We start from the raw sequence: 26776 nt of genomic DNA on the forward strand, positions 1-26776 counted from the left end.
TCCTAACTTTTTATCTCTGTCCACTACAGTGCAGGTGCCATAACTTTCTCCTATCAGTTACCAGCTTCTGCATTTAAAAAATTTACAGTCTTACTACTGACCTTACTACTGGACTAGAGCTGTCCAGTGATGTATCCTGCCCTTCCTCAGCACCAAGAGGAAAAAACAAACAAAAAAAAGAGTTGTTGCCCTTTCCATCTTAGTTCTTCTGCCCAGAAGTTTGTAACAGTCCATGGGCAGGATCTGCAAGCTGAAACATGCAGCACAGCATGAGGACAAGTAAGGCCTGATGGATCTTGCTGTGCTCAGTGGAGTGCCAGTGTGTTCTGACATCAAAGTCTTCAGGCATGTGGAAGCTGTGTGACCTGTGGGTTTAGGTGAAGGTAGCAGGTTTCCACAGCTTAGCTGCAGGAAGCAGGAGTGAAGCAGTGGGGGAGTAGACTTGGAGAGCAGCTGCAGGCAGCAGTAAGGACCAGTGGTTTGCTATGGGCAGTGTTCAGGGGTGGCAGGATGAAGGTCATGTGGGTATCTCTTACTAAGTGTCAGAGGTTTGAATTTTGCTAAGCATGAGGGAATACAAAGGTATAAGATACATCCTTCATCCTTGTTAATGCCATTTCTCTCTATTGTCTTGCCTGTTCTATAAAAACTACTAACATCTTTATAACCCATTACGTTGTAACAAAGTTTTCCTCTGCGTTCCTGCTTCTCTCTGCCATCACCAGCTCCTACTGCATGCACCCTGTATCACAGGCTGTCTTAATCCTTTCCAGTTTCTTCTCCACCCTCTTGGTCTTGCCAGACTCCAGGCAGCTAGTGGACAGCCCTCCCAAGACAGCCTCCTCCCCCTTGATCCATGCAGCCCTTTCCATTGCATAGCTATGAATCGTATTTTGTTGTTTTTGACTTACAGAAGTGTGTATCTGGGTGAATGTCAGGGACCCTCCCATCCTGAGTCAGAGGACAAGGAAATAGAACATCTGCTGGAACTATAGCAGAGAGGAGACAGACTAGGAGGTTCCTCAAGTGTATGGAAGATAAATTCCTGACACAGCTGGTAAGTGAGCCTACCAGATGAGGTGCCTGGCTAGACCTGCTGTTCACAAGCAGGGAAGGACTGCTGGGAGATATAGTGGTCAGAGACTATCTTGGGCTTAGCAACCATGAAATGGTTCTCAATCCTTTGTTAAAGTAAGAAGGGCAAAATGGTTAGCACAACGTCCACCATGTAGTTCTGGAGGGCAGACTTGGGCCTGCTCAGGACACTGGTTGAGAGAGTGCCTTGGGAGACAGTCCTGAAGGATAAAGTGGTCCAGGAAGGCTGCAGGCTCTTCTTCAAGAAGAGCATCTTAAAAGTGCAGGAGCGAGCTGTCCCCATGATCTGTAAGACAAAGTGGCAGGGAAGACAACCAGCCTGGCTGAACTGAGCACTCATGCCGGGACTCAGGAAAAAAAGGAGAGTTTAGATTCTTTGGAAGAAAGAGCAGGCACCTCAGGATGAATACAGGGATCTAGTTATGTTATGCAGAAGGTGAAGGCCCAGGTGGAATGCAGTCTGGCCACTGTCATAAGGCACAACAATAAATTTTTTACAAATACATGAGCAGTGAAAAGAGAGCCAGGGAGAATCTCCAACCTTTATTGGATTCAGGGGGAAACACTGCAACTAAGGATGAGGAAAAGGCTGAGATCTTAGAGGTCTTTTCCAACTGTAACAATTCTGTGATTCTGTGAAGAGGAACTGATGCTCTCTTTGTGTAGTAAGGACTTAGAGTTTGAGTCATGTGGGATTCAGGTAAAGGGGCAGACATTGCTGTGATCTGAAACCTTAAAGACAAACCTAGCTATATAACACAGCTCACTTTTGAATGTGTGGTTTAATACTGCTTTCTTGAATGGTTTCTGGAAAAAGTTGGACTATAGGTTTTCTTTAAGTCATGCTGCAATTTACTGCTAGTATAAAAAAGTTGGTAAAATCTCTAAATCCTAAATTGTTCTGGGGACTGGGGGAAGGTTGTCCTTTGAGAATCACTGTTTTAAGAAATCTTAAATTTGGATTGCTAACTCTGTCATAAATCCCAAAGTGACGTATTGAATTTAATGAAAATTTCCAAATCAGCATGTGGATGTTTGAGTACCTTGAAAGAATATTTAAACAGAATAAGAGTCTCAACTTTGTCTTTGGTAAAGCTGTCATTCAACCATATTGTAATCTCATTAGGGTGAGGGCTCTTGAAAGTGCTAAGTGGAGACTTCCCTGATGATGGCTGGCACATTTAGGCATGTATGTAATAGAACAGTATAAAAAGCAATGTAATGCCTCATGTGATTTGTGCTTCATGGGTTGATGGCTGATAATATGTCATGGTGATCTACAAATTAAAGTTCGGCTTGGTAGGTTCAGTGTGGGCAGGGCATTTAGCTTTCTTGCATTAACTTAACAAGATTGAGGCCAAAGGCAGCAAAGAAGATCTGGGGTTTATCACTATAAAAGAGTTATGATTCATGATCTCAAACCTTAGGTTAGTGAGGAGATACTCTAGAGCCACATGGTGAAAAAGGGGGAGAGACAAGGGGTAAAAAGACAGAATAGCGATGAGAGAAAAAACAAAACTGGAGTATCATGGTCTGAATTATTCCACAGCATTTACAGTTAATTTTTCTGATTATTATTTTCTTTTAGATTTCTGAGTGAAGATGAATTTAGCGGAAATTTGTGATAATGCCAAAAAAGCAAGAGAATATGCACTCCTTGGGAATTATGACTCTTCTATGGTGTACTACCAGGGTGTCATTCAGCAGATCCAGAGACATTGCCAGTCAATCAGAGATCCATCAGTTAAGGGCAAATGGCAGCAGGTAAGCTGAAATAAGGTTGTCTCTATTCTATTACTTGATATTTGAAAAATACATTTTACTTCCCAAACCTTTTTAAGAATAAAGGATGTCTATTGCAGCTGCATTCTCAACTTGTTCAGTACTTATGGGGAAATAATTTTGATGGCATATTTAAAATACTTTTTTGTTGTTGTTGTTATTTTCGTTTAGGATGACTGGTTAATCACTGGTCTGTTTGTTTGTGATTGCATACTTCAGAGAAACTGGTTTGTTGAAGACTTCCTTTTGCTGTTTTATCTTTTGGCCATCTAATGGCCAGTGAACTAAGACATGAATGGACGAATTAGCATCACTAGAATGGCTGTCTGAGTAGCAATTCACTATACTGCTACAATGTACAGTTTGGATCAGGTTTCTAAAACTCCAGGTAATACTCCTAGCCTGGTTCTTGCACACCTGCATTATCTTGCTAAGCAGAGAGCAGGTGAAGCCAAGGAAATAATTTAAGAACTCTCTTTTAGGACTTTAAGTATTTAAGTCTTCCTTACATTTTGTGGTGTAATTTTTCATTGTACAAAATGTGTTCCATACAAAAAAAAGCAGTATAAACATATAAAGGCATATCCCAGAATAAAGAATTTATATTGCATAAATACTACCCTTGAAAGAACATAGTTCCTATAAAAGATACAATTTTGCAGTAAGTAGCTGAAGAGGTGATTTTAAGAACAGCTTTTCTAAATAATAATATTTAAATGATGCAACTTAAAACCAGAAGCAAATTCTTTGTTTTTATTGCAGCAGATACTTTGGTTATGGTGCTTGAAACATCTGACACTAACACAAAGTATTTTCTGTACTGATAGCTACAACCCTGTTAGCAATCACTTTATAATGACAGTACTATTTATAGGTGTTTATCAAGGAACTGTAGAAGTCTGTTTATTAAAAGCTTGTCTGCAAAGCATGCGTGTGTACAAGTAGCAGTGACAGTGTCCAGCTTTCCTGGTGATCTAATAAGCTGAATGTTGTGCAGGAGATATGCACATTTGTATTCAAGCTCTTCCTCACCTCAGGACATGCTGATACAAAGTGCTCGTGTTCCACTCCTGTTCTGAATTCCTGCCAAACTTGTAGCTGACATGAAGATAGAGCATGAGGCTTTCTTTGTTCTGCAGCTGCATCCCTGTATTGCCTTCACTTCTAGTATTTAGTGTTTTCTCTGATTACATGGATTCTTCCATTACACTTTTAACAGCTGTTGTCTCCTGAAGGTTACTTGGAGTCTCATGCTGTTGTATGTTGTTTGAACTGCTTCAGAGAAGCCTGTGCACCATGTAGCCTGTGCTGTGATTGGAGACAAGTCTCAAGTGAAAAAGGACTATTAACACAGTTTCCAGGATTATTCCCTGAGGAAGGCAGCTGTCTCCATAATAGAGGATCTGAAGTTGGCACTTTCTCAGAAATTATCCCTCCTAGGTAAAAACAACAGCTCCTGACAGTGTTTCATCAATGCTTTAGAGAACTGTACCCTGAAAGATCAACATCAGGTGAGGTAGTGTCTGTCATGCTGTGTGCTCATGTGAATTTTGAAACTTCCCAACACAGCAGTGGCAGATGAGCTTTATCAGAATATTGCTTTGCCATTACTGGTGATGATCTCAGCTCAGGGATAAACACCAAAAATAAAGAAGTACAATTGGAAAAAATAAGTGCTTCCTCCCCAGGCTCCTTGCCATTTAGGGGATTACCTGTAGCACTGGGAACAAAATTATATAGCCCTGAAAACAAGTGATACAGCCTTGAAAGCACTATCTTTTCCATGCCTGAATGGTTTGGTTAGACCTACCTTGCCTTCTTACCTACTTGTGATATATAATTGTTGTGCCTTCTCACTCCTTGAGACAGACTTAGAGGTAATCTGATGATTTGAATGTCAGCACTACTTTCCAGCTCCCACAGCAGCCACATCCAGACTGTCAGTCACGTTCAATAGCTGTCTATCAGACAGCCTACTCTAAAAAAGTGTTAAATCAAAAGTTGGATCACAAGAAACACTCATTCACAATATTAAAATAATATTTAGATATTATTTTTAGATCATTCTCTGGAAAGAATTTTGCCATACCCATCATGTGAGTTTAGGAAAATCCAGGTCTAACCCACTTGGTATCAGTAGTGTGCAGATTCCCATACCCATATGTTTCTTGCAAATGGCACCAGAAGAAAGCAATCCTCAGGTCATGGTTAAGAGTATGGATGCAGTTGATTTTTACCTAAAACTGTCTCTTCTGGAGTATGAAACTAGCCTGTTCTTCAGTTTCTCCATCTTCTGAGGTATCTCAGGAGGAGAATACCACTGGTGCCTTTTGGAGGTGGAGTTCAGCAGTCTCCAGCACACTTTGAATAGGTAGAGTTTATACTGTTGGGAGTGGTCCACAGTGTGAATGTCCATTTAGAGAACTCTAAGGAGTTGTTGTTACTTAAATCAGTTCTTCTCTCAGATGTACCATCCTCATGAATATTCACATCTTGAACCTCCTGAAGGATTCCTGGGACACTGACACTGAGGGGATCTGGCAGTATGAAGAATGCCCTTGCTTTCTGTACATTTGTGCAGTATGTGTTTGTCTGACTGATACTTTTGAGGCTGTGAACTCAGTTTCAGGTGTTTGCTTACATGTTCCCTAATAAAACAGGAATGCTCATATGAGTAACATCTCAAATAATAGTTACAGCTGTGGCTCTGTGGCTCACCAGCTCATGCCTGTTACATGAACTGTTGTTCCTCCCTGTCTGGTGACTTCTCTACAGTGAGTGCTCCATCCTGAATAGGTACCTCATGCTAAGTGATCTCTTTTGTTGCCTTGTCTACTATAGGCATCTTATCCAGCAGTTTACTGAGTGATGTAGAGCAGAGGTGAACCAGAAGCAGTTGGTATTTTGGATCAGACTCCTGAAGAGTCTTGATCCACCTCTCTTAGCTTAGGTGTCATTTTCAAATTTCTGTAGGCTTGCCTGGCCAGAATAATACTCCTTGCAAGTATTTAGTGGCTTGTATTTCATGTGGCACAGCCAGACAGCTTCAGCTTTGCAATTGGGCACCCTGTTTTCAAGTGTTCCAACTTGTGCTTGGTGCTGAGAGGATAGTTAGAAGGAGGAGGAATTTGAACAAGTATCATCTGTTCCACTGGGAGCAACTGACTGGCTCAGTTCCACTCAGTGCAATACTGCTTCTGGGACTTAAAAAATCAGCACTGACTCAGAGAGAGGGATTATGTTGTAGTCTGGCACAACCTGCAGAGCTTCAAAAGGGCAAAAGATGCATCCTGGAGGGTCCAGCAAAGCATCAGTGTGAAAACATAAGAATTCCTCTGGCTCTTTGGAAAGTTCAGTGTCACTGGTTGTCTGATAACAAGCTTGGTTTGGGGATATCAAGAGTGACGTGGTCTTAAGACCCTTATTTGTTTTGCATAAACGGAGATCCCAGCTTGCTCTTGGGTAGCTGAGCTTAACTGTTCCTACCCTCACTTCTAGCCCTCCAAGCTCATTTAGAAAAAAAAATAAGCAGAAATCTTGATTATGCTCTGATGTTTGGCTGACATGTAGGCATATTAATCCATGTAAAGATAGGCTGGAATTGGAAAGATTCAAAATCAAGAAGAAATCCATCCCTTTTGCTGTTTAACAACACTAAAAAGTAGGTTTACTCTCATGACCACTCTGGTGAACTTTACTTGTGTTGACATTTTCCCCTGTTTATTTTGAAAGAGTTTCTTGGCTGTTGCAGTCTTTTTACTAGACAGCTGGCTTGTAGGAAAGAGCAGCTTCAGTGACAGTTCAGCAGCTGCAGAATGACAGCAGAGTGTGCCCCCAGGAGCCAGCACTGCCTTACCACAAGGCCAGAGGCTGTGGAGCAAAGCCTGCTGCAGGTTACAAGCATGTGCTGCTCTGTGAGGCAAAGCATCAGAGACCACAGGAGTTCAATGATGATGTTCAGAGTCCTTGGAGCAGCCAGCAAGGCACCTTTACTGACCACAGTCACTGATGCCAGTGATTAGGTATACTGTATTCTTGCTTAAAGAACAAAGGATTAATTTTATTTTTTAAATTCCTGTTATTTTAAACACATTTCAATCAATCTGAGTTTATGTTGGTTTTCTTCATACCTTTTCTCTTTACACTTCGTAGGTTACCTCATGAGTAGTTAAGGAATGTTCTGCAGGTAACTGATGAAAAACTGTAAGTACAGAAGCTTCTGTACTTTGCCTTCATGAGGCTGAGTTACAGGGCATCCTTTTTGTGTGTGGTTTAGGGAGTTGTTCTTTTTCACTTTTTTAATGGAGCTTGCTGAATAAACAATACTAATTGCAGGGAGTAATTTCAGGTTTAGATTACACTTTGCTTGAAACTTGATTGGTTTTGTTCCAGCATAATATCATTAAAAACACAAAACAGAACCAACAAACCCCATACATTGATTTTATTAGCCAAAGTAAAAATAGCCATCCTTACTGCTATGGGAAGCTGTGTAGAAGTATAAGCTCTAGCATAGTAAATAAAGTTGGTGATGCCAAGGGTACAACAGTTGCTAGACTGTGAAATACAGAGGAAGTTCCTGAAATGTTTTTTTGGAACTACCACTAAGATAGCATGAATTCAGCTCTTGCTTACTGACTTTTATACCTGTATGTTAGGATGTGTTTTCTGCTTGGTTACTGTAAATGCTCAGGGCTACTATGTCAAAACAGAGCTGTGGGGCTGCCCCCTGGGCTGAAGGGTTTTGGATAAGGTTTTGCAACGCTGCTTCTCTGGAGCAGGGTTAGGGTTAGGGTGGCTGGTGTACCAGATCGTGGCTCTGAGAAGCAGGCACTTTCATGTGGTAGCTGAATCCAGTTACCATGCTGCATGGCCAGAGATGCCAGGTTCTTCCCCACCTAATCTTCCCTTCTCTCCACCAGGTTCTCTCCCTCTTCTGCACCCTGCCATTCTTTTTCCTGGGATTTGCCTGATTACAGGGTAGTGAGCCAGTGCTGCTTGCTAACCCAGCAAAAGTGTCCTTTTTGCCTTTTTTTTTTTTTTTTTTTTTTTTCTTCTACGCTAGTTTTCTGACATTTTACCAAGCTAGGTTACTCTATTGAGATGCCAGATTTGAGGAGCAGTGGCAGTGTGGATGGGGAGAAAATGTGGGAAGTGAGATCTTCCTATTTGGCAGGGGTGTGCTGCTACCTTGGCCTTCACTGCCTCTTGAAACAGCTCAAACATGAATAACCTAAAAGCTTTCTTCTCTGCAACCTGAGCTGGAGCCCCCTGAGAGCTCTGGCACCCAAGGGCAGGGTGTGATGGGGAACAAAGAGACTGGGGTGAGTTGTGACCAGTGTTTTCCTGTTTGCAGCCTTACAAGGTTGCTTCAGAGTTGCACTGATCACTCAAAGACACCGCTCAGTCACCTCTGTAATTATGGCATGGCCCTTCTTGGGTTGCATCTGGATTATTTGTTTCTGAACTGGAAGACTCTCTTTTTGCACCTCTTACATCTGACTTTTTTTCTTTGGGGCCTCTAGGAGTTTATCAGCTGGATTTCCATTGTAGTCCTGTTGTTTGAGTACTTTGAGGGTGTTTTATTGGTTTGCCAGGTACTGACTAAGCAGTAGGGGTATGCATTTCAGAGTTTGGTCTGTTCAGGCTAAGAGATGGCCAGCACTTGGTAGTCTTGTCATCTTCCAAGGCATAAAAGGTTCTGTTACTCTAGTTTTTCAGATACCATCCTTCTTGCTGGCTCAGAGAGCTAAATGACATTTGATTGTGAAGGTCCATTCAGGCCCAAACCATTCTATGATTCTACCCCTCTGCCCTTCAGTGCTAGCAAGTTGTTTTCCATCAGCTTTTCAACATGTGTTGGAAGGCTGATAGGAGGAATCCTGTCTATATTCCTGGAGCACTGGAGTAGGATGCAGCTGGCCCTTGTGGAGCAGTGCCCTGGAGGATTTGTGCTGTATCATTCTTTTGTACCTCACAGCAGCTGTTTGGCTGGATTTATTTTTGGGTAGGAGGGGTGTGTGTTAGACAGTTTGAAGGAACCAAGTTGGTATTCCATCACATTTCTAACTCAGCTGGAAGTTCTTTCACTGGGGGATGTCTGCTTGGTTGTGTGATGAGAAAGCAAAGAGAGCAAAGCAGGGCAAGAACAATCCTGCCTGAGCTGGATGTCTTGTGTCTTTGGAAGGATTGAAATTCCCCATGTGGAAGAAACAAGAATGTCCTTGTTCTTCTTGTACCTAAGGCTCCTTTCATACAGATGCAGGAAGAGCTCCTGGTAAACGAAATGCAGTGTTGCAAGAACTTGGGGATTTACTCTTCACTTTGCTTGTCCTTAACTGGTATCTTGCTGACAACAATCACATATATTCTTCTCAAACAGGCTTTTAAAGCAGAGAAGGATTTATCTGTGCCAGTGAAATCTTCTCATTTCTCCTACTAAGAAAATTCCTGAAACATGTTACAGAGCACGAGAGAGAGGGTACATTGCTGTGAGATGTACCTAGTAGTAGTTTAGAACTCTAGCTTCTAGAAAGAGGTGATGTGTGTTTATTACTGAGTACTGTTGATTTTATCATTCATTCTTTTGTACACCACCAGTTATGTCAGACAGTGCCTTCTATCTTGAAGTTGCCCCAGCACAAGTGGGAGGGCTGCTGCTGCCATTTTGAATAAGTAGAGGAGGGCAGGTGAGGACAGACACCATTCGGAGAGGGGAAATGACAGTGTGACAGAGAAATGGGATGAGTGGGTGAAAATCAGGCTGAAAGAGTAAAAGCTTGCTGACCAGACACAGCATCCTGCATGTGCCCAGCATAGTTCATTGCCAAGCACACAAAGAAACAGGAACGTCTCAGACTAGTGGCCACATCTTTTTTCACTACTAAGAATGGTTAGGAAAAGCAGTCATAAGATGTGATGTTGTTCAGTACAAGTTCTCTGATTTGCTGCTGTTACAGCCTCAGGCAGGATTTGCAGACCTTGCTTCTCCTGATCCTTTCGATTACTCAGAATCGGCACAGCAAAGAAAATCTGGATTTCAAGCAGCATCCCTGACATCTGTTGACACTGTCCTCAATTGCTTTCCTCTCTTTGCCACAAAGCAAAGCCTGGTTGCAGCATTCCCAGGCAATATTTTTCCATCTCTTTTTCACGTGGATGCATGACATGAGCACAGCTGGGTGCCTGGTGTCTTTCCTTGGCTTTCTCATAAGCTGACTTCAGATCCTGGCTTTTACTTCAGCCTTGCAGTGTGTGCTGGTTGTAGCCTCACTCAGCAGTGTGCCTAATGGCATCCTGCAGACATCCTCACCATAGTGTTTCTTCAGGAGAGCTTTTAGAGCCTATGTGTCTTTCCGGTGGACAGGAAGGATCTTGCCTGTAAGAGGCAGGATTCACACTGCCCTGAAGTAATCCTAGCTGCAGAGCACCAATGCTGATTCCCAGGCAGTGCATGAATTAGTTTCAGCTGTGCACCAACACTATAGTGAAGAGGTGACATCTGGGTGTTATGACCCTTGAGCAGGTGAAAATCAAAGTAAGCATGAAGTTTGATCCCAGAGGATGGAAAGCATCACTGAGTGATGGGTGAAAGGCTGGTAAGATGCAGTACAAGTGCACTCAGGTGAATCCTAGCACATTTTGAGCTATTGCACTGAAAGCCTATGTGTTTGAGCAAGAATCTATCTATGATGCAGTTTTTAGCTGCTGATGTGTGCTTAGAAGCAGTGACCTTAATATACAAAACCTGAGCTTGTAACAACAATTTTATTTTTCCTAGGTTTCATGGAAGAAAATTGGAAAGAACAGATATCAAGTAAATAATCTTGAAGTAGTTCTAATTGCCTTACTACTGGCAATAAAAACTTCAAGAATAAAATTCAGCTGTGTAATTCTGCAAGCAGATTTCTTTCTGAGACATAATTTCCTCTAATTTTATTTTTACTTACTATACTCACCATTTGAACTTATGCTAAAGTGTGTGGTGTTCCTATTTTCTGTCCTAATCTTTGAAGTTTGCCAAAGAACTGGCTTGTGTTTTGACTGTACGGTGATGTTGTGCCCCTCACAAAGTTAATTTCATAATATTAATACTGTAATGATTTAGCCACTTATATAACCAGGGCCTCGGAGATTGTAAGCAGCAAAGTTCTTTTATGACAGAATAGTAGCAAACACGTTAAGGATCTGACAACAGCACCCTTGCTGGTGTGAAACATACATGTTTGTGTGCATACATGTCAACATGCACATATAATTCTAAGCCTCAGCACATGCTATGGAAGAGTGATCCATGCATGCATTAGCAACTGTGTGTGGTCATGATGGTGACAAGCAGGGAGATGGACTGCACAGAGATTGAATTACTTGTGCTATTGTTAAAGATCTATTGTCAGCCTGACAAGGCTGGAATTTGTGAATGGGAAGGCTTGGGAGAGTATTTTGAGAAAGGCTTTTGAGAGTACTTTATATGGTTTTAAAAAAAAAAGTTTTAATTGTAACAATTTTAAAGTATTGTGTGTACTTCTCAAGGTCAGACAAGAATTAGTTGAAGAATATGAACACGTGAAGAGCATTGTCAACACTTTAGAAAGTTTTAAAATGGACAGACCTGCAGATATCGCTGTATCCTATCAAGATGAGCCTTTTAGAGATCCTGCTGTTTGGCCTCCCCCTGTTCCAGCTGAACACAGGTAACCGGTGGCTCAGGCAGAGTGGGTGGAATAAAGTTGGGTCTCCATAATTTTATATCCTTCTTTGAATGCATTTGTAATGTGAAAATCACATTTTATTTACCTCTTAGTCTTTTGTAATTCAGAATAAATGTAATTCATTTGGCAAAAAAAGTCATTAAACTACAATCAGATTTATTGTGGAAGTTGTGAAGAAAGTCACTCCTTTTTTCTGTAGGATTGACAAGCTAAGTGTCTGGAGCTAGGGTATGCTGGAGAGCTAGGTGGGCTTTTGATGACAGCTGCCTTTCTCATGTGCAAGGAGAAAAGTTTTCCATTTCAGTTAACTTAAGCAGTTGAATTCATTGATGGCTGAAGAGTCAATAACAATCTTGAAGGACATGGTGGTTAGAAATCCCTCCCTAGCTACAGATAATATGACCTGTGTTTAATCCATTGGTTACTATTATTGCTAAGCGTGTTCTGTTTTATGTGATGTTTCTCTTCTGTAACCACCTTTAAGGTAACTTTAATTAGCCAGTAGTTTTCTCAAAATAGATACTTGTGCATTTTCTGAAATCCCTATTGTCACCCTAATAGAGCTTGACACGGGTTGTTTGAAACATTAAATCCAGTTTAAAAACAAGAATAAGATCATGCCAATAGTTTTCTAACATTATAATAGCAAAGAATTTTAATGTGTGTATGCTCACATAAGCAAAGGAACAGAGTAAAATGAGGGATCTTGCCTAACAGAAAGAAATACCAGGTTTATTTGTGCTTTATGGTTACCAAACCAATGGACTTTCATTTTTCAAAAAAATGTAAGAATATAAGTGTAAAATAATATTAGTGCTGGTTACTTTTGTGAGTGGTAGAAATTACTGTCAGGATTTTTGTGGTAATTCTATGTGAAAAGCAAAATATATTTATTTTTGTATCTGTCCTAGAGGTAAAGGCTCAATAATTCACCTCTTTTTTAAGCTAAAGTTTAAATCCTGTGCAAACAAGTATGAAAAATTGGCCACTCTTCTGTGCTCTTGAGTTTGATGAAAATATATAGAAAGCAAAATATAGCAGTTTTTATCCAGCTGTGTGTTTAAGTATGCGTTGCTTTTAAGCCATATTCCAGGAGACTGTTTTTGGAGTTAGCAAATATCTCAAAATGTTACTCAAAAAAAGAATTATAGGAGGATTTAATAAGGGATCATAATAATTAAATTTGTGTGGCATGCCCATTTATTTATGGGAATAAATAAATGGAACTATTTATGGGAACTATTCCCATACCTCTGTATTTTAAGTCTATTCCCTAGAGCAAAATGACTGTCACACCTACTCTGGACCAGATTCTGCCTCCTCGTGCCACTGATGAATTCTCTTTGACACTGTAGGTGATGCACAAGTATAGATGCTTAGAGTTTGGATCTGTTTGCTTTTGAGTCAGAACAAACTACGATTTGAAGCCTTATACTGAATTGTTTCCTCTTCTGTTACATGCATGTTGGTTTGTTTTAAGATTGGTTATGGTACTGATTAATAGTACTGTTAATGTTCTTTTTTTTCCACTGTTGAAACTTTCCCTTCCTTTTGCATTTTTTTCTTGCTTTGAGTGTCAGACAGAACCAGAAATACGTTGCTAGATTTGCAGCTACAGAGAGATAAGACTTAGTGGCTTGTCAGCTTCAGTAATAATGCACTAAAGGTATTAATGAATTATTAGAATCCTTCTTTCTTGATGCTGCTCTTTCCCCCCCCTGTTTTTAGTATCTTTTTGTTGTGGTTGCTTGTTGTCAGGGCTCCACCTCAGATAAAACGTCCCAACCGAGAAGTGAAACCTCTGAGGAAAGACTCACCCGGGCTGCAGCCTCGCGGGCCTGTGGGCAGATCCAAGGGTGAGAAGTCTGCAGTCAGGGAATCCAGAGCTAGAGGAAGAGATGACAAGGTAAGAAGTGGGAATGAGCACGGTGGGGAGGAGTTCCAACGCAGCAGGTGGCAAAGGGAAGTGTTCTTAGTTTTAATTATCTAATACAGATAATAAGAATAAAAAGCCACCATGATCCGATGGGAGAAAGCTTGATCCTTTCCTCTTGCCTCATGGGCAAAACGTGTATCATGGAAGTGTGTAATAGTAATGACATCAAATTAAGGAGAGTTCTTTCATGTTTGCTCTGCCTTGTTTTGAGATTTTTTTGATAGGGAGGTAGCAGGGTGGCCTGTTGCTGGGGGTTTCTTTACATGTCAGAGCATAGGCTTAACTCTAATCTGTCATTGTCAATCAGACATAAGGTCCCTTCCCCTCCCCCACCCTTGGGTTTTATTTTGTTTTGGTTTTTAAGGAATCAAATTCCAGCCTTTTGTAAAGATTTCCGTGTAAATAGTGCGAAAGTGAGACCAGTGCCCTTTTAAAACATGATGACTTTAAGCATTACGAATGGAGTTCCACAGTACAATGGCCTCTACCTTACAAATTTAGGATAGTTCTATAAATGCATTGATACTAGGTAAATCTGTGCCAAATTATTTGAACTTAGATATTTGAAAATTATGTTAGGGAGATGTAGTAAAAGCAAACTCTTAGAACCTTTCATGTTCCTTAGTTTATAATAAAAGGGTTTTGTATTTATTACAGTGTTTAGGAAGATGCTTCTTGGAAAGGCTTTTTTTTAAAAATAAAAATAACGTAATAAATTAGAGTTGGAGATTCTCTTTTCTGAAGACCCATGAGAAAGAAGCAGTGCTGAAGTGAAAGAAAAGGAGAAACAGTCATTATCAAATAGTGATGACATTTTCTGGCTAAAAAAAAAATCTGCATGCAAACTGCTGTTTGTCAGACCCTTGCATTTTTTAATTTAACTGTGGAGTCACGGCCAAGAACCCAAGGAATCTGTGGTATATGCACTGAAGCAGCTTTACTTTCCTGACAGATGGGTTTATGAGAATCCCCTTTCCTATGGGGGCACACAGTTTTGTGCACATCTTGGTAGATGAGTAAGAAAATATTTAGGTCAGCTTTCTTCCAAATGAATCTGATTAGTCCCTTCATGGCCTTTCTATGAGAGTTTGCTTCTTCACAACACAGTAAGAAACCACAGATACATTTTTCCCATCATGAATTGTTTTTCTGGTACACAGGAAAGTACTGAGTAATCCAAGCCCTCATTACCATGAGCAGGGGAGGTCCAGGCACATTTTCAGCGTTGCCACTGACAGACTGCACATTTCAAGTTTAATCATTTTAGAAGTATCTACCTTGGATCAGTAAGATTTAAAATAACTCGTGTGTATCATGCAAGCTATAAAAAGCTTGTGAAGATCTGTGAAATTATTTACAGTTCTGCTAGCTGTACGGGGAATTGAAGATGGGATGTGTGACAGGTTCACCAGATGTGCTTCTGTGAAGGAGCCTTCAAAGTCTGAGCTTTCAATGAGGGTGAACTCTGCCCTCAAAGCTTTCTGCTGATGAGCATTATAGGGCTTTGCTATGAGAAGCCCACAGCAACATGACTTGTACAATACTTGTCTCTGGAAATAATGCAATTAGCAACTCTGCAGCTGTCAAATGGTGGAAAAGCCATGGTGTTTGATTTAATAGGGTACATTTTGAACACTACTCTTATCTGACTAAATTGGTCACTAGGTGGCAGAAGGAAAATATGTCTGCTCTTCAAAAAATACCAACACATGTGCTCTTGTTTTCGCCTTTGTCTAGTTACTTCGGGGGTATTTTCATAGAATCATAGAATCATAGAATTGGCTGGGTTGGAAGGGACCTCAGAGATCATCGAGTCCAACCCTTTTACCACCGTTGCAGTTACCAGACCATGGCACTGAGTGCCACATCCAGTCTCTTTTGAAATATCTCCAGGGATGGAGAATCCACTACTTCCCTGGGCAGCCCATTCCAATGCTTGATCACTCTCTCCGTAAAGAAATTCTTTCTAATATCTAACCTAAACTTCCCCTGGCACAACTTAAGACCATGCCCTCTTGTCTTGTTGAAAGTCGTCTGGCAAAAGAGACCAACGTCCACCCGGTTACAACCTCCTTTCAGGTAGTTGTAGAGAGTGATGAGGTCTCCCCTGAGCCTCCTCTTCTCCAGGCTGAACAGCCCCAGCTCTCTCAGCCTCTCCTCATAGGGTCTGTTACCCTTGTTGCCTGGGGTATACATCCAAAAATCACACTAGGTTACAGATTTTGATATTTTGCATGGTGATTTTTGTATGTAATCCATGGTTTTATTTTGAGGCAAACTATAAATAAAAGAGGAAGTAGACATGCATGGGAAGTGAGAGAAATTAATGCAAGAAGTCAATAAAACTTTTTTCTTTTTTTTTATACAAGCAGGCATGAAAATAGGTTTAACTTCCCTTTCAGTTCTATAATTTCTTAGTTTGCAGGTGTTGCTACTATTCAGTTTCTGAACTTAGAGCTAAAAGAAGTTTATCTCTATTGCCAAGTATGTTGAATCAAAGAGGTTTGGTAATGCTTCATCTTCAGTTAGAATAATATGGCAAAACTGAAGCTTCAACTTGAATAAGGAGGTATTGCTTTTCTCACAGTAAATGTGTCATCTTTGTGGTTCTTGGGTTTGGGTGCTTGGCTAAGACTACTTAGAACCTTATCCATTTGCTAAGATGTTGGTTGCAGTGTAATAGGTTGTATGATGTCTTGGCTATAATATCACAAACCAATATGCATATCTATTTGTGATATTTTTCAAGATGAATATAGCTGTAGTATGTATGTTTTAAAAGTGTTTTGCCTCAGTTGAGACAAATGCCTTGTTTCACCATTTCTCCTCCCCAGACCATATCATCTTTTCATTCTGACAGTACCCATCTCAGGATGAGGAGTTTTAATCTGACTATACCTGTAAAATGACCTTTTGTAGTGATATATAAAATAATTTCAAACTTCAACCCACCAGATGGTATTTATCGACTAAACTTAGATATTTACATGTTCCTTTTTCTAACATACTGCTTTCAAGTGCATATTCCTTCTTAGTTTCAAAGGAAATGATTAAGCTTGTTCTCAGGGTACCTTCTGCTGAATCATTGTCAAGAATTTTAGCTTCTGTTCAAAACTTCACCTTAAAGATGCATCGTGAACACTACCTGTGTATCATTTAGAAATGACATAATGCCATAGCTAAACACTAGAACAATTTTTTTGGAGTGCTCTGTAGGTTGTTTTAGATTGTCAGTGGGTAAGGACAGTAGATACTGCAAAAGATAGGAAATAGCTAAGGACTGTGATGCCATATCAATGAGGTGAATATTAAAATGTATTAAGATAGGAGATGTAGTGAAATGAGGCAACCAGGTGCCACTAATTGCCAGGGAGTGGGCATGAGCTTGTGTCAAGCCCACCTGTGCCTAATTAGGGTGGGCCCCCCCTGCATGAGCAGGACCAGGGGGCCAATAAAAGGCCCTCATGCGCAGTGGGGACCCACCCTAATTGGGCACAGGTGGGCTTGGTACAAGCTCATGCTCACTCCCTGGCAATTAGTGGCACCTGGTTGCCTCATTTCACTACAAGGAGATAATAAATTTAAATATTTTTTTGCTTGATTATTCTGATGTGTGTCATTAGATGTCAGATGGAGTAGTTGTATTAAGGGGGAAGCATGCACCTCCATGCATCAGGACTTTAAAGCTGCATAATCTCCATCCAAGAATACTGAAAGAACCAGTAGGTGAAATTGCAGGGTTGGGAGAAGAGATTTCCAATAATGTTTATTTAGACTGCTGGTGTCTCATGAATGGGAAGTTGGTTTGACTGTGCCTATATTTAGAAAAGGAAAGGAAAAGTGATCCAGACAACTGGAGTTAGTTTTATCTAAACAGTGTGTAACGTTTTACAAGAAATTTAGAATGAATGAAAAATAAAACACTTGGAACTAACTGGAAGGTGCAAAAAAGGGAAATCTCTAATCAAAAGGTGTTGCCTTAGCTGGCACTTTCTTTAGAGTTCTTTTACAGAAAGAAATTAATCTACCTGCATGCCACTTTGGAAGTAATAAGTTAATCTAGCAAGTGTATCATGTAGAAGAATTGTAAGATGGGGAGGAATTAGGCAGCAAGGGGAATGTAAAGTGGTACTGAAAGAAAACGTATCACTCAACTGGCAAATCATTTATAGATTTCCTCTAGAGTAGACTGACAGCAGCTGGAGTATTTTATTTGCATTTCAACAACCATCCTCCTGAAAGATGTATTGGAAGAGGAGATGGGAAAAAAAAGAAAGGTTGCCAAAGTGAGCAGGGAATTGTGTTCAGCTTGTGTTTCAAGACGAGACTTGCTTGGGTTGGTAAAGGAAGGCAGAGCACGCCTGTGCTGCACAGATGGCAGGGTGATGGACAAGTCAAGGAATAACTGCTGAAACTAAGGCACAAATTTAGTACAGGAGTAGAAATACATTAATTTTGGAAATGAGGCTTTTGTTCCAGTGGGTTAGTGCAGGTCTGATAGCTCTTCCTGGTGGAAAGCCCAGCAAATTTCTAAATGTGTTAAAATCAGAACTTGGTTGGCTAAGGAGGTGGTTAGGTGGTAGAATTGCCAAGGGGACTGGAAGGGAGCAGTCTCTGTCTGTTGGCAAACTTTAGAGAGAAGCCATCACAGCAGCTTTATTTAAAGCTATTTTGGGAAAGTAATACCACAGAAAGAGATGAGGATATGACTGGAAAAATTATGCTTACTCTTGCTGCCTGTATCCAGGTGACAAATTTTAAAACTTTTTTTTTCTAGTCTCTGCTCACTTACCTGCTGACTGAGGATTGCATGTTGGACCAATTTGGAACCAACATTAATAATCTTATTAAATGTGAGAACTGTAAATACTTTAAATCTTGGTTTAATTCCAGAACTGGAGAAAAAAAAAATGTTCATGTTACTAACTTGACAGCCAAGGTGAAACTGAAAGCACTTTGCCCAGCTAGGTCACCCTTCTCCCTCCTTTGGGCAAGCCATGCCACAGGGAGCAGGAGAAGTGAGTAGGGCAGAACCTGGCAGTGGGGTTTGGGGCTCAGGCCTGGCAGGGGGCTCGGGGTCTGACCCCACAGCAGCCACCCAGGAGGCTCCAAGTGCAGGGATGCAGGGATGCCAGCCTGTGGCCAAGCAGCCACCACTGGGCCTGTCCCCTCTGGTTGTGTTCTGTTCTGCTTTGGGCTGTGGCACAGCCAGGACCCACTGTTGCTGGTGTTGTCCGATGTGTGTTCACCCCTTACTAGCACAGCAAAGATCTGATCTACCAGACAGGCTCAGATGTGAGGGCTGAGCTGCACACTGCAGCCACCTGCCCTGCCTTCTTCTTCTTAAAGCCTTCCCTAACTCAGAAAAAAAAAAAAAATCCAGAAAAAAAAACCCCAAACATACAACTTGTTTTGAGAAACACAGAAAAATTCTTCAACTAGGGAAACCCATCCATTGCAGAGGAATTGGAGAAACATATGTAACAAAGACAGAAAGAAAATACCTTTCGTTTAATTGTCTTTTTTTTTTTCCCCTTTTTATGGTTCCATTTGGATTCCATTTTCTCTCTCCAGGAATCTTCCAAACTCTTCAGGGCTTTTTTCCTTATTTTCTTTTTAAGCCAAACCATTACATTTTTGACACCAGCTTTGCTGTCTAAACACAACTTTTAGCTTTATTTCCATAGGGGGGAAAAAAAAAAAAGGCAACAACAAAAACCAGAAAAACAAGTGATCTGGGACTACCAAACAACATCAAGTTCGCTTGGAATAAAGAAATAAAAATAGTGGGAAGATAAACTGCTCCCTCACAGGCCTTGCGGGCAAACAGCAACTGGGAGGGGTGTAATCGGTACCTTTTCCTTTTTCCACTGCGAGGTTATTTGTGTGTCTCCAGCTGCCTCTCAGCCCGCCTTTGCCTAGGCTGCTTTTGTTCAGCCAGCTGGGATTCTTTAGCTTGCTGCTGGTAGTGCTTAGAAGCTGAGTTAAGAGTCCCAAAGTAGCTCCCTGCTCAGCCTGGGCCGCTGAAACGCCACAGCTGCTTCTCAGGCATGGCCTAGGCTGCCGCGGAGCTGGGAGGGGAAGCAGTTTCCTTCTGAAGCAGGAGAGGAAGAGTGTGAGGCTTCAAAGAGAAAAGTTGCTTCACTCCCATAAGCTTAAGGGCACTGTGGAAGCGTTAACCAAAAACTCCGGCCTGTTTGGGGCTGAGGCAGTGTGTGGCTTGTTGCTGAATGGGTGTTGGCGTGCTGCAGAAATTGTTGTAGTTTGAAGCAGCCTGGGTGACCTGGCAGCTTCTTGAGGGCATTTGGCGTAGCCCTGAAATAAATATGATCTTTTGAAAGCATTTTAACTGTTTATGGAGCTGGGCTGTGAACGAGTGGAGGGAAACAAATAGCTTACAGGTGAGGAAAGGAGAAACTGCTGGACAGGAAGGCTTTAATTAAACAGGGGGATAGAACCTTGTTGATTTTCCTCCTTCAAGGACAATGTGTGTAAAAGCTTTTGTGTTCTTTTTCAGTGATGATGGGGTGCCAATTGTTTAACTCTGGCAGGTAGCGTGGCAGGTGTAGAGTTTTCAAAATGTGCTTTGGATGCTTTGGTCTTCATCCAGAAGCTAATGTAGCATTAAGTCATGATGCAGCCTGCGTTGTGAGGCTTTTTTTGCATTTGTGCCTTTGGCTGGCCAGGAAATGTGTCAGTTGTCTAAAGAGGGGTTTAACTCCCTTAAGAGAATCTAATTTGCAACTTTAAAAGCAACAAACAAACCAGCCAAACTACCCGTGTACCCCCTGTGGTATATCATGAGAGCTCTATTGGAGTTTTAACACTGTGAACTGCATCTTTGAAGGTGTTTTTGTGGTGGAAGCAACAACAGCAACAAACAGGGGTCTGGGGACTCCTTGTGGAATGGAGGGTGTGAACACATTGGTTTTGCTGGCCATTGAGGTGCTGAAATAGCCATGTTAAATCTTGGTAACTTCTTGTGGCTTCTGCAGAGGTGAACTAGAGAATATTGTTGTATGTAGCTAGTAAAGGACATGGTAAATGAACAATGTCCTTATGAATCTGTATGACTTTCACTTCTAGGGAAAGAAAATATCCCAGGAAGTTGGTGATGGGGAAATACCAAAATTTGATGGAGCAGGTTATGACAAAGACTTGATCGAAGCTCTTGAAAGAGATATTGTATCAAGAAATCCAAGCATTCATTGGTATGATGGTTTTTTACATTCAAGTGTTTTTTGCTAGTGTGAAGGAGAGAAATTATCCTTCTTCTAACTCTTAAAACAGGGAGCCATTATAATCTACTGATAATAGCAAATAGATGATAAGCAAAACAAGGTCTTTTGGTTTTAAAAGTTTATTAATTTTATTACACTTAAGCTTTTGTTGCTAACTGATGCTAGGTGCAGTAATCCATTGCAGGTACTGCTGAAAGGAAAATACACTCCAGAGAAGTTTAAAGATGCCACTTTGGTACTCACATTTTCCAAAACAATTTTTAATTAAGCAGCTCAGAATAACTGGAGTTGAAAATAATTTTTTCCCTCCCTTTCAAAGGTGAATTCAGTTTTAGGTCACAGGATTATACAAGTGTTCTCATGAGGCATGTACCAGCATACTAAAGGAGATGGTACTTAGTGAAAAGCATTTCTATTTTTCTTGTATGAAAATAAAAGAAATATTTTGTATGAGAATGTTCTACAAGTTTCCTCATCTTGCACAGGGATGACATAGCGGACTTGGAAGAAGCCAAGAAATTATTAAGAGAAGCTGTCGTTCTTCCAATGTGGATGCCTGATTTTTTCAAAGGGATTAGAAGACCTTGGAAGGTAGGAATTTATTTGGTGTTGTAGTAAATGGCAAGGTGTAGTTACGTATGTGTGCTGCTTCAGTGTGTGTGGATGCCCGTAGCAGAAGGCTAAACAGGAAGATGGAAAGATCAGGAATTTGTTCATCATCTTCTCATAATGATTTATGTAAAATGCACTGCAAGAAACAGCTGGAAGTCTATGCAGGCTTTGCATTATACAATAAATACTTTTCTGTTTACTTAGTTGTAGCTTGTTGACATTACAAAAGCTTCTATATGTCAGCCTGTACATGTGAGCAAGCATTTAGGGCACACTGAAAGAAGCAGAAAGGCTTAATGGACAGGTCTGCTTAGAATTCTGGTTGGCTGCTCTTCAACACTTCCTTGAGGAAAGCAGTCCTTGGATTGTTTCCTTCTGCATCTCCCAACTATTCTAAGACTGAAAACTGCAGGTTGATGGTACAAGAAAGCAAGGAGAGGGTTAACTAATCTGAGCGATCTTTTAGCTTTGCACGTTACACTTGCAGCTGGGCATAGTTACTGCTGGAGAGGGAGAAATTAAAAGTGGGAGAATGAACTGCAAGTGGGGGAACAGGAGGGATATGGAGCTGAGCTAAGCTGACCTAGGTGATGGACTAGAGATGAGGCCAATATGGGCCTTGCACAGAGCTAAAAAGGAAGAGGAGGGAGGAGGTTGCAGAGCATTTCTGTAAACAGAAAATAAAATTATCTTGTTTTCTTTGTGGATGTGTCGTTACTTGTTTTGGGTTTAAACAGTCACAACAGAAGGGCTTTCTGCTTACTGAAAGGGTTAATGGGATTAATTCCATTATTTTACATCTGGAAGGCGATGTGCAGGGAATGCTGTGTGCATGAGTAGTTTCTGTGGTTTAGTCTGCTTATTCAGCAGCATGTCAGATACTGTGTTACCAATACTTGGCCATCTCTTCCTCCTTGGTCCTTGTACTTCTCTTGCTTATGCTTAGATCTGATCCTCAAGCTGTCCTCCTCCAGACTGAGGCAGTCCTAGATCCCTATTATTCTGCTTATTTGTGAAACAAAGCCTGTTGGAACTGATGAATGGAAGACCTGTCATGCTGAGGGCTTGCATCTGCAGACACTAGAGAGGGGAAGTTGGAAAGAGTGGGAGCTGATGGTGGGAGCTGGGAGACAGCTGCTTTTAAGAGTTGTTCATGGTGGATTTAGTGAGTAGCAGCGGAGCAAGTCCAAACATAGACCCTGGCTACATGGCTTTAGGGGTCTAGAGTGCTTGTGACCAGTACTAGTGGGCTTGAGGTTAACGTTAGGGTTAACTGAGCTGTCAGCTTGAACAGAGTGTAGGTACCATGGGTTATAAACGCAGAGTGAGATTCTAGTGTCTTTTGAACAGCTGGATAGCTCTCTTTTCCTCTTGGCATAGAAGAAGTTGGTCCATACCCTTATTATACACTTTTAAGGCAGTGAAGAGCTGCTGTGCTTATTTTCACCTATTAACAAGCCTAGAGGATGTAGTGGCATCTGTCTTAAAGGCAGGTATCTCAGCAGGCTGCAGGCAATGTGAAGAGTGCTACTGGCCCTATCTCCAAGGATTGTGGCACTGGGTAATGAAACAATAGCTTGGTCTTCTACAGACTTTACAGTCTCCATCTCTTTGCATGAGATTATCTTTTCCTACTGAGCAGTGTAGGAAAATTAGGTGGTTGTAGACATGGAAAAAATTCTAAGGTTATTTCCTCTTCAGTCTGAAATGCAAATTGATTTCTGATGAGTCCATGAAGAGTCTTCATTGTTAGCCTTTTCCCTGGTGACTTGTGAAGCTGTAACTCTTCTGAATTTGTTTTTCACACAGAACAGCATGTATTTTCCCTACTGTTGACCTCTGACTGTGCTACAAGGATGAGGAGTTTTGAAGGAAAGACTGTTTCTTGCAGTAATCACTGTAGCAGCAGGCATTTCTTGAGCCTAGGCATTGAGGACAATAATTCAGGGAAAAGGCAGCCAAATCTGGTTTGGGATGTTCAGCCTCTCCTGAGAACAATTCCCAAGGCAGCCCTCACAGTTTCACAGTTTGTGCCTGCATTCAGAGGATGGTGCCTTGTATGAAGGAGCCAGCTGTCTTCCCTGATTCAACACAGGTGCTGTGGAGCTGCAGCCCCGGGTTTCTGAGCGTCCACAGACTCTTTTTCTCAGAGCTGTTTTGTGCCACAAAGGCCCGGCTGCTCACTGTGCTTCCCACTGCTCTGCTAGTGATTGTAACAACAACAAGAAGTAACCCTGCAGTGATTTCATCAAAACACTTACTCCCTGTGGTGCATTTCAGCTTCTTACTGGAATACGTTGGATTAACAGAACCTTAGAGGAAGAATAAAGAAGTCTTTGTGCTTGTCAAGGATTTTAACTAGTGAGTAAGTGGCAGCCTTCTAGTCTGTAGAGCTGAAGAACAATTTGATCCTATTTGTTTCTGTTTGAAACTGTGAACATCTTGATTTCCTGAGAACTCAAGCTCTTTTTTTTCGCCACCCCTTTTTTTTTTAAACCCATACTTCTATCATCTTTATCCCCAGAGAGCTTGATTTTCCTCTGGCTTTCCTGGTGTGACTGCTTTGCACCTGTGTAATGCACATATATAATGCCACCTGTATCATGTGATAGGTTATGCTCACTGTAATAGTTACACAGGAGCATAAAGCTTTGATTTCAGAACTGAAATGTATGTATAGCTGAAGCCAGACTGACCTTCCTTAGTAATGGACTGAGTGAAGCAATATCCAAAAAATATCCTGCAGTAAACACAGTTTGTCAAACACAGGGTCAAATGTGATTTGAGGTGAAACTTGCTTTAAAATATTAAACAAGCACATCTGAAACTCAGAGAACAGTAAGTCATCTCTGACCTGCATAGCACAGGCTGACTAATTTTCACCCAGTTACTCCAGGGTGATACTTGCAATATTATTATAATATCAGTATGACTGTGCAGCAACTCAAATTACAGTATATGTCTGAATGTTCATGGGGAGAAAAAGGGTCCATTTATTTTTTATGCTCTGGAGCTTATGAAACCTTGGGCAGCCTGAGGAGTGACATTGGAATGTTAGCTGTATGGATGGAATGTGAACATTTCTAACTTAATTTACCAATGAATGTATGTAGAGCTTGCATTAGCTAAGTGTTAAATGGCAATAAAGGTATTAAGAGTTAATGGAAAATGGAACACAGAGAGGCTATTGCTTTTGAATAGTACATTTTTGAATAATTGCATTCCCGGTTGAATTGTTTTTATAGATGTCTTCCATGACATTCTCTGTGCTTTTTGAAGTAAATTTTTGTGAGGAACAGATGAAATCTAATTTGCTATGTGGCTTGCCTTTAACAGATATTTTATTGCTGTGGCATTTTATGTAAGTTATTAATTGCAAAGCACATTATAATATGCAATTCTGATTCTAGCTAACTTGATTACCCTTGCAACACAGTACAACTTAACTTTAGGAAACTCTTGTGATCATGTAATAAGATCTTGTGATTGAAGGGACAAAACCCCAAGCTTCTTGAGCATTATATTTTCATAGTGCCATGCTCAAAAATCGCAGGTCCTTATTGTACAGGGATGGAAGAGTGTGTAGTCCTCCTCAAGCACTGCTGCTGAAAGGACTGGAAAGACTATCTATAAAGATAACTGTATTTAGAAATATTATCAAGAATCATAGTTTTCAAGTGTCTCAGTGTCACACATGGATCCTGAGAGTGCTGCGTGTCTAGCTAAAAACCAGCTTGCTTAATGAGGGGTAAATATGCTGAGCTGCAGAGATGTGTAGTCCTTACTCTCTCATTGAGATAGACTACAGATGGAAAGAGTCTGACAATGTGGATGCTAACCTGGGACTTTACCATTTTAGTTCAGTTTTCTAGTTCAAAGATTTTTGTATAATCACTGAGGCTCATATTAGGCTTTTTGTGGGACTGAGTGGTAGTCCACATGAGCCACAGTTGCTTATCTGTGAAATACAAATAGCAGTGCTCTTCTGCCATCCAGCAGTGTGGAGAGGATGGTGTTTCTTCCAGGAACTGTGCAGTAGTATGGCCACAGAAGTCATGAAATGGAGAGATTAAATGGTATGACAAACCCTTGTTTTCCAGTGAATGCTCTCCTTCATCCTCAATGTAAATATACAATAAATTCATACAGATACATTATCAGGATTTTTGAAAAAATGTTTTTCTACAGAAAAATGCTCTGCCGAGGGAAGACAACTTTCTGCAAAAGTATTTTGGTTTCTATAAAGCTTTTTTCATGAAGGGGCCTTTGTTCCAAAATGAGTAATTCATTCTCTTCATCTGTATGTACAGCCCCTTGTGAGTTGGAGAACTCCTAAATTAAAGTCCAGGCTTCATCTGATTCAGAGCAAGGCTGAAAATCTGTTTTCTGCTTCCTAGCTGATAGCTGCAGCAGCAGTTACTGGCTTTTGTGATTCCTGCTCCAATAGGGTGGTAAGAATAAATCCGAGAGCACTTTCACACTGTTCTCAAAAGCATGATTCTTGTCTTTTGTTTTCCACTGATGGTACTTATGTTATTAAACAAAATACAGATCTCTGATTGTGTTGAGATGTAGTATCAATTGCAGAGTTTCATTACTTGTTGTTCATTACCTTTGTTTTCACCTTTCAGGGTGTGCTGATGGTTGGTCCTCCTGGCACTGGCAAAACGATGCTAGCAAAAGCTGTTGCCACAGAATGTGGAACAACATTCTTCAATGTGTCTTCTTCTACCCTGACATCTAAATACAGGGGCGAGTCAGAGAAACTGGTCCGCCTCTTGTTTGAAATGGTATGTCCTCAACTATGGGATCTAGGGATTGCTAAGGTGACAAGGGACATCTCCCTTGGTTTCCTGCCCCTCTAGTACCATGCTGGAAGCGTGGAGTTCATTCCACTGATACCCTCTCAACCAGATAGAAAAGCACAGTCTCTGTGTTTACATCCTTTACTGGTATGTCATTGAGGATAAAAAAGGAAATGGTTCATCACCCATATTTAGGGTAACATTTTCCAGGCTAGACATAGAGCTGTGACCTTGACAGAAATTCAGTTCTTTGTTATGGGATAAGTCCATAGGAAATGAATTTAAAGTTAGAAGAAGTTGGTAGCTAGAAGCAATACATGGTTTAGTTCTGTTTTCTGTTCTGAATGGTGGACACAAGCCTCTTGGTGAAGTTTTGGGTGCAGTCCATCATGCAGTGTATGTGGACATGTCTGTGTGGACCTATGCTGAAAGGTCATTCACCTCTTTGGGATCCTTGCTGCACTCTTGCCATACTCTCAATTAAAGCCTGTCTCTGATGAGAGGAGCTGAGCTCTCTCCTGTCACCTGGCCTGCCTTGTCATGGCAGAAAAACCTGGACATGAAAAACTACCTTTATTTTGATTGTATTACTTT

At 41.0% G+C, this 26776-nt stretch overlaps 1 protein-coding gene across 4 annotated transcripts in view; it reads left to right on the forward strand.

Moving 5' to 3' along the window:
* Positions 1–26776, forward strand: part of KATNAL1 (katanin catalytic subunit A1 like 1) — a 40963-nt gene that overhangs the window by 7830 nt on the left and 6357 nt on the right. For 2 of the 4 annotated variants that reach the window (XM_030459426.1, XM_030459420.1), the window contains exons 2-7: positions 2684–2859; positions 11410–11570; positions 13347–13494; positions 20611–20735; positions 21251–21356; positions 26009–26167. In XM_030459426.1, the coding sequence (XP_030315286.1) occupies positions 2698–2859; positions 11410–11570; positions 13347–13494; positions 20611–20735; positions 21251–21356; positions 26009–26167 (861 nt within the window). In that variant the 5' untranslated portion in view covers positions 2684–2697. The remainder of the gene's footprint in view (positions 1–2683; positions 2860–11409; positions 11571–13346; positions 13495–20610; positions 20736–21250; positions 21357–26008; positions 26168–26776) is intronic. The other 2 variants (XM_030459444.1, XM_030459436.1) reach the window with 1 other exon arrangement.

Source organism: Calypte anna, chromosome 1 (assembly GCF_003957555.1).
Source record: "Calypte anna isolate BGI_N300 chromosome 1, bCalAnn1_v1.p, whole genome shotgun sequence".
Taxonomy (NCBI): domain Eukaryota; kingdom Metazoa; phylum Chordata; class Aves; order Apodiformes; family Trochilidae; genus Calypte; species Calypte anna.